Source organism: Lipotes vexillifer, unplaced genomic scaffold (assembly GCF_000442215.2).
Source record: "Lipotes vexillifer unplaced genomic scaffold, Lipotes_vexillifer_v1.1 scaffold865, whole genome shotgun sequence".
NCBI lineage: Eukaryota > Metazoa > Chordata > Mammalia > Artiodactyla > Lipotidae > Lipotes > Lipotes vexillifer.
Window position 1 is genome coordinate 2637533 of NW_006795130.1, and position 7721 is coordinate 2645253.

The 7721-nt window shown below is 51.5% G+C and overlaps 1 protein-coding gene across 3 annotated transcripts; it reads right to left on the reverse strand.

Annotated features, from left to right (window-relative positions):
* Positions 1–1145: 1145 nt before the first annotated feature.
* On the reverse strand, positions 1146–7038 carry PLAU (plasminogen activator, urokinase). 3 transcript variants are annotated; one of them, XM_007467506.1, is made up of 11 exons: positions 6942–7038; positions 6522–6609; positions 6017–6050; positions 5766–5873; positions 5271–5445; positions 4991–5082; positions 4575–4788; positions 4209–4357; positions 3445–3585; positions 2958–3106; positions 1160–2270 (listed from the first exon to the last, which is right to left on the reverse strand). In XM_007467506.1, exons 2-11 carry the CDS (start codon positions 6576–6578, stop codon positions 2094–2096), a joined length of 1296 nt encoding a protein of 431 aa, XP_007467568.1. In that variant the 5' UTR covers positions 6579–6609; positions 6942–7038; the 3' UTR covers positions 1160–2093. The 3 variants fall into 3 exon arrangements, with proteins under 3 accessions (XP_007467567.1, XP_007467568.1, XP_007467569.1); XM_007467505.1 differs by lacking the exon at positions 6942–7038 and having other exon boundaries at positions 1146–2270; positions 4964–5082; XM_007467507.1 differs by lacking the exon at positions 6942–7038 and having other exon boundaries at positions 2094–2270; positions 6023–6050; positions 6522–6578.
* Between the last annotated feature and the right edge of the window lie 683 nt (positions 7039–7721).

The following is a 7721-nucleotide window of genomic DNA, read 5'->3' on the forward strand; positions in this document are numbered from 1 at the left end:
ATGCTCTGAACTACTGCATCATACTGAATGAAACATGCTAGATTATGGGGATTAAAAGCTGAATATTTTGGGTCCTTGCCCTCCAGGGGTCCATTGTCTAGGGATCCTCTGAACAGGAAGCCCAGGAGACCTTGTGCCCCCAAACCCCACTCAGAAATCTAACTGTTCATGCAGAGAACATATGCTGACCACGTCTTGAATTTATTGGGCCCTTCACATAATCTGGCCAATTGTCACCAATGTATCTCAATCAGGGCTGCATATCAGAAACACCTAGGGAATTTTTCTAAAATCACAAGCCCTGGCACCAGCCCTGACCTGAATCACAATCTCTGTGGGTGGAACATAAACATATACATATATACATATACATATATATATATATATATATATATATATATATATATATATTTTTTTTTTTAGTTCGCAGGTGACTTGGTTAAGAAACATGGCCAAAACTCACTAGCATAGCTTAGAAATTCCAAAATTTTGGCATCCAACTGTAACTCCTGAACTGCCTTCTACATCCAGTTCTTAAGAAACTGATGTTTGGTTCAAAATATATGTACACGCCCATTAGGATATCACCCAGCTTTAGATTCTGAGCTCCCTGATATGAGGGATAGCAAAGGCTGGTCATGAGCTTCATTAACACACACTGAGGAAACTCAGCACCAGCCCCATGCACAGATGATGGGAAATTATGTCTTCTCTTTCCTGAATGCCACAGACTCAAGCTGGGCTGGGTTTGGGATCAGCAATTTTCACTCATGCACATGTCCCCCTTGGTTGAAGTCAGCCCAAGGATTGTTGGGGTCAGAGTGAAGAGTATATGGTAGGATCACCGTGTAAAGTTGTACAAGATGTGCACTACACAAAGGCATCAGGCTGAGGAGGGAACTGGGAATTGACAAAGCCTGCACACCATTTACCAAGCTGTGGACTTCTGGCTTGGGGCACATTTTTGTACCTTATGTGCTACGGAGGGTCTGTTCTACAAGTCTCCTAGCCTCTCCTCCCAAAGCCCCATTAAGTCCAGATATAGCCCCACAGGAAACTCTGGGGTGCATTCCACCATTGTCATTTTCTACTTTTTATCATCCCAACTCCCTCCCATACAAGCACGAGGGAAGAGCCAAAATTTTCAGAAAAATCACATTTGATCAACCATACTTATTCAAAATTACAAAAATACATATAAATAAAAATACCAGAATATAATTATTAAATATTCAGTGTACAGGAATGGTCCTCACCTCACTCAGTGAGGATTGGATGAACTCGGCGGGAAGGTCAGAAGGGATAACTGGCCAAGAATGGACATCTATGTGAAAGTGAAACTGGAAATTTAGCGCTGGTCACAGTGTGTGCCCCAGAATGATACATTTATATGTATCATCACCTGGGAGACCCAAGAGGCCCCACAACCTCTCCAAACAGGGCATTCTGTGTGATGTCACAGTCCATACAATTTGGGGAAGTATCTAGACTTGCAGTCAGACACAGAACACCAGCTCTTACAATGACACAGTCTGTGCACAAGTGTGCCAACATACACATGCGTATATAACATTTCCTGATACATTCATGGAATGTCAGAGGCCTTCCCTCAAGTCATTTAGTGTCCCTACTCTCCAAACCACTGTTCCTGCATTGGCCAAGCTCTCTCAAGAGACCTCAGTTCTGTTACACTGCCTAATTGGGAAATTATTCATTTCCCAACAGTGGGCCTCATGAATGGCCCACTGCCAGGGAGCTGGCTCTCCTTCCACCTATGCACAGGAGATACCATTTTTAACTCCAGAAATTGTTACCATCAGGTATTGTCCAGAAAACGACAATACCATTCTGGTTCAGGACCACCCTTCCATCCTGGCCAGGAGAGATCTGGGCGTCCAGCACCCAGACGTGTATCTGAGGGTGAAGCTACTGTCACTCACCCTGATGGGCAGCACAAGCAAAACCACCTCTGCAGAGCTCATCTTCCTCAGTCTCTTCGTTATATATAGCTGTGCAGATGGCCCTACTGCAAAAATGACGGTCACTGTGGGAGTGGGTGGTACCCGTCTCTTCCCTTGGTTCTCTGGGGGCCCTCAGAGGGCTAGGCCATTCTCTCCCCCAATGTGAGTGTGGATCCAGGGCAGGAAGCTTGAGACCCTTGTGTAGACGCCTGGCTTTTCCTTCATGGCACATTCACGGCCCCAGCTCACAATCCCAGTCAGAGTCATGCGGCCTTGGGTGAAGCAGACCAGCGGCCCCCCTGAGTCTCCCTGTTAAGCCAAGGACACAAAAGGTGAGCCCTGGGAGAAGTGAGAAGGGGGCCATCTGATCCTACCACCCAATCATGCCCGAGAGAGAAGGGAGAGTTTCCTAGAGTCAAAGTCCTTGGTGACTCCCCATTTCCTACCACATCAAGTTTAAAAATCCCCTGCTTGGCTTTCAAAGTCCTGTTATCTACAGTTCCACCTACATTTTCAGACTCTACTTCTCCTTCCTATCCCAAAATATGCCATGCTCATTCTCATTTTTTTATCTTGCAACTGAAATGCTCTCTTTTCTTTCCTCTGCCTCCTCAAATTCCTATTGAGTCACATTCTCTCTGAAGTGCCCCCCTCAGTGATCATCTAGTTGGTTCTCACCTCCCTCTCCTAAACAGCTGATCATTTATAATTCACACCACACTCTGAGCACTGAATTGTGTTATTTTCTGTTGTTTTCTCTTTGTTAGGGTCTTAGTCCCCCTCCCTCCCTGAGTCTGAAGTGCCTAGCATAGAGCCAGGCTCTTGACAAATGTTTGGTAAATACATAAGGACTGGTTTAAACCTTCTAAGACCTGAACCCCTGGTCCTGGCTTCTTGGGATTTTGACTGGAGAGAGGCTCCCCAAAGCTGGTAGGGACAGGCCCAGGAGCCCAGGGAGATCTAGGGGTGATGGAGAAAGATGCTTGGAACTCTCACCTGGCAGGAATCTGTTTCCCACTGTGGGTCAGCCGCACACAGCATTTTGCTGGTGACTTCAGTGCCATAGTAGTGGGGCTGCTGACACTCCTCGTGGGAAACCAACTTCACAGCAGTCATTTTCAGCTGCTCTGGATAGATATAGTCAGCTAGATGGAGGAAACAGGGGGGAATGTACATTAAAATGTGTCTGTTGGGACTTTCTGCCAGGGAGGGGACCAAAAAGTGTCCCTACCAGGGAAAGCCCTTATTTTTTTCCACCCACATCTAAGTCTTTACCCCACCTATAGTCCCTCATCCCTCACCCATTTAACTTTATGGCTCATCATTCCCTAGACAATGCTCCCCACTCCATCCCTGGACCCATCGGCTGCCTCCACAATGCTCCCATCTCTACATCCACAGTCCTCTCTTGATCAAGCTGAGCTCACTTCCAGGTTACAACACTCCCTCAGGACCCTCTCAGCCAGACCCAAATGTCACTTACAGGGATTCTCTTTTCCAAAGCCAGTAATCTCACAGCTTGTGCCAAAACGGGCATCCCCATTCGCTGGGGGCAGGCAGATGACCTGTATGGACCGGGATGGCTGTGCACACTGGCCTGTGCTGGAACGGATCTTCAGCAAGGCTGGGGGAGCAGGAAGGGGTCAGAGGGGAAAGATCACCAGCTAGTCAGGTGGTCACTATCTCTCCCCTCCAAACCCTGAAGGAATGGCTGTCTATCCCTATGTCAGAGTCAGAGGTCATCCTGGGAGGTCTGCTGGTAGCTTGTCACCTGAAACAAGTCTCCCCTGTCCCATGCTTCAAGGGCTTTGTTCCAGCTGCTGACAAAGCCTTGGACAGCCAGGGCAACTGCATACAGCTGTATGAGTTTTTTTCCTGCAAAAAACAGCTCATAAAGCCCTGGCTGAGGTAGCTGGGCTGAAATCCCACCCAATAATCTCTCCAAGTTCTATATCCTGGGACAGACAGAGGCTCCATCCAACAATGGAAGGGGCATCCCAGCCCAAGCTGTATGCCATCAGGGCCATTGCCACCCAGAAGAGGATACCTGTTTGGAAATTCAGGGACTCTACAGAGGAGCACCAGGCCCCTCATGTTTTCTACTCTGAACCCTTCCCCACCACTCCTTGGTTGTGTAAAGCAGGGTCTTCAAGTTCCCCTACAACCCCAACTTCACACCTGGGTCTCTTCTCAGACCCCCATTCCCACAGCTATCATCATCATGGCAGATGAGGGTTTTCCACTCACCAATATCATTGTGGTGAGCAAGGGTGTCAGCACTGTAGTCGTCATGTAAGATGAGCTTTTGCACCTCAAACTGCATCTCGCCAGGCGTGATGGAGTTAAGCTTTGACCGACCCAGGTAGACAATGTAGTCCACCCTCTTTTGGTGATCACTGTGGGAGGGGAGATCAGTCAGTCTGATCTTGTGAGATCCTGTCACTTCCCCCTCCCCACCACAGCGACCTCAGAGCATCACTTGTCCCCAAGGCCATGGGCCATATAGAGAGAGGCCAAGGGGGCAGAAATAAGGGGAATCTTTTGCTGGGAAGGAGGAAGGAATTTGTTTGGGGTAGGGCAGGAGGGTCAGGGAGAAGAGACAGAGGGACATACATGAAGCAGTGTGTGGCGCTGACCACCCAGCAGGGACTGATGAGGCTGCCACCGCACACGTAGGTGACAGTGCCTGTACGGTGCCTCCTATAGATGGCTGCAAACCAAGGCTGGTTCTCGATGGTGGTGAATTCTCCCCCAACAATCTTAAAGCGGGGCCTCAGAGCCTTCTGGCCGCACTGTAACTTTTCTGGAGGAGAGAAGGCACTTTTTCCTGGAGGAGAAAGAAAGTGATATCTTGGGGAGGGAGGTAGGATAAAGTGTCCTTCTCCTGGTCCTCTGACCTCCCAGTTTTTCAGGGCCAGGCAGGCCTCCCTCCTGCAGGCCTCCTTCCTCCTCCCTCCTATGATGGAATAAGGGAAGAAATGAGTTTGTCCCCTTCCACCCACCATCATAAACAGGCCAGTGACACTCACCAGAAGAGCAGTTATGCACCATGCACTCCTGGACAATCTGCATTAGGCCAACCTGCACATAGCACCAGGGCCTCCTCTGATTGTCTGGGTTCCTGGCAACACAGAGGGGAGAAGGGTGCCATTCCAACCCAGAATGCCTTTTCTGTGTCCTCCCCTCCAGGGAAGACTCGACCAGAGGCCTTGATTTTCTCATGCTATGGCCAGCACTTGGCAAGCAGAAAAGATGGTAACGAGGGTTTCTGTGAGGCCATGAGGAGGGTCCTTGCTGCCCCCACCTCACCTGCAGTAATTGTGTTTCCCCAGTCCCAGCTGAAGGGCATCAGGTCTGTGGGCATGGTACGTTTTCAGAAGGATGGTGGCAGAGTTCCAGGCCAGGCAGGGCCGGCCGTTGGTGTCAGTGTTGGCCTTCCCTCGGTAAGAGTGACCATTCCCCTGATAGCAGGTTTTCGATGTATCTTTGGGAGGATGTGAGGATGAGAATATTAGAAAGAGAAGCAATTTCAAACAGGCATTTTAGAGATCCTGTCAGGCCTCACATGATTTCAGTGAGGCGGAAGATACTAGAAAGGGTCTCCTTCCATCCCCACCTCACATTTGTGCAGCCTCAGCTTCATGAGATAGTGTGTGTTCATGTTTGACTGTGAATCACATGAGGATAAAGATGCCCCCCCACTCTACCTCCTAACTCCTGCCTGCTCTTGCATCCCACCCATGTCTCCCTGCCCCCAAGTCTCTGGTGCCCCCTCCTCCCCAGTTGGAGTCAGGATCCCCATACCTATCTCACAGTGTTCCCCTTGGAATTTCTTTGGGCAGTTGCATCGTTGAATGTTGGAGAAATACTTGTAGGACACACATTTTCCTCCATTCAGACAGCCACACTTTGCTGGAGAGCACAAAGATTGGGGGGTAAGCAAGGAGCATAGGCGGAGGCAAAGGGGGAGCCAGCAGGGACAGGGAGGGGCTGCCTCCTGAGGCTTTTCCAAGATATCTGTGCAACCAGATATTGTGCAAGGGGTGGATACTCACATGCACCAGACACTTGATGAAGTTCATGGCTGCCCTGGAAGAGGTGCAGGCGGGGGGAGAGATTGAAAGGAAAAGTTCACCAAAGGACCCATGTTCCTGGGACCCCAGGGTGAGGATAAACTGGCCCCAATCCCCAAACTCAGCCTTCCCTCCAGCTCCCTCTCTCCTTACCCTGTTCATGTCTAACTATCCCTCAAATGGAAGAGCATCAGCTTCTAGCAGGGAGAAATGAATTGACTCAAGCAAGCTTCACAAATCAGATACCAGCAGGTTGGGGCAGTCCCTGCGGCTTCTTCCTCCCTTGCTGAAAAGTGCAAGCTCCCTTGGTTCTCAAGGCCCCAATGCCACACCTGTCCTATTTCCCGGAGAGGGTTTGGCCCTGCTGTTGATGGAATTCGGAGGACTCCAGCTTCCTATGCAGCCCCTTCCTTCCCCAGCGCTTTTCAGGGATCTTGCAAGCCCCCTCCTCCCGCCGCCAAGAGTCAAAAGCAGGGAAGCCACTCACCTCGGAGTCTCTCACGACCAGGGCGCAGAGGAGCAGGCATGCCAGCAGGACTCTCATGGTGGCGAGGCTGGGGCTCTAGACAGCGGCTCTACAAGGGAAGGAGAAGTCAGGGGAAGAAGCGGAGGAGCGCGCGAAGGCGGACCGGGTGGGTTACTGCAGTTCAGGGCTGGAGCCCCTAAGTCCCCTGCGGGAAGAGCCCGCGGTGACCAGGCTCCCCAGGCCCGGCCGTCTATCCTCTCTGGAGGCTCAGAGGTCGTGGCGCAGCCTGCACTGGTCCCCGCAGGGGAACACATGGGCATGGAGCGCGGTGACTCAGCGTGCAGCCGCAGCCGAGCCGGGGCAGCGAGTAAGGAGAAGTAAAGCCGGCACGAGCTGGATCGCCCGCATCCACCCTGCGCTCTTAGGGAGGTCCACACTCACCCGCAGCTATGGCCGGAGGGGCGCAGGGCCGGGATAGCGGGGACTAGTGGACACTCTGATGCTCGGGCGGGCTCTAGGGCTCCAGTCTCCGCGCTGTGCTGCTAGCGGGCAGTGCTGGCTCTATATTACGACTCGCCCTAGCCCTGGCCCCGCCCCAGCCCGGTATCGCCCCGTCCACTCCCTTCCCTCCCCTTCCCTGAGGACCCGCCGCGACTTGGACCCCGCAGGCTTCCACAACCTAAACTGTGAGGGGCAGTGCGGTCCCCACTGGAGGGGACGAACCAGGTCTGAACTGAGGTATGGAGAGACATCTAAATTCTCCGCCCCCTCCTCCCATTCACCTGGCCTGGGCCCCGCCCCCGTGCAGCACCCCCCATCCCCCCCGATTTGCCAAAAGGAGAGGCGCTAGGGAGACTCTCCCCTCCAGCTCTGATGCCTCTTCCCAGATCCCCTAAAGCTCTTCTCCACCCTCGGACCCCAACTGCCTAGGACACTGATTCGGACCCCTGGGCTTATAGGTATAGTCTGCAGCTTGTACAGCTGTGAAGTCTCTTTCTCAATGTGAAAATACACGTCGCTGAAACACACAAAAAAACGTGTTCACAGGGACTGCCTCCAAGTAGTATGCCAGCTCCCCGAAAATCAACACAACCAGTGGATAAGACAAAGCTTAGTTTATTGCTTACTGCGGTAAGGTAGTTTGGTAGTGGTAGGGGAGGGGGTCGGATTTTATTGAGAATTTGCAGTTTGGTATAAGGCAGGTCTTTGAAAGTGAGGGCC

What these genes read in the sequence shown, in the direction of transcription:
- PLAU (XM_007467505.1), bottom strand. Translation starts at nt 6,578, where the DNA reads ATGAGAGTCCTGCTGGCATGCCTGCTCCTCTGCGCCCTGGTCGTGAGA. An exon ending in TCACTGGCCTGTTTATGATG is followed by an intron (nt 4,789 to 4,963) that starts GTGGGTGGAAGG and finishes TTTCTCCTCCAG; the next exon opens with GAAAAAGTGCCTTCTCTCCT. An exon ending in AGCGCCACACACTGCTTCAT is followed by an intron (nt 4,358 to 4,574) that starts GTATGTCCCTCT and finishes CCCCTCCCACAG; the next exon opens with TGATCACCAAAAGAGGGTGG.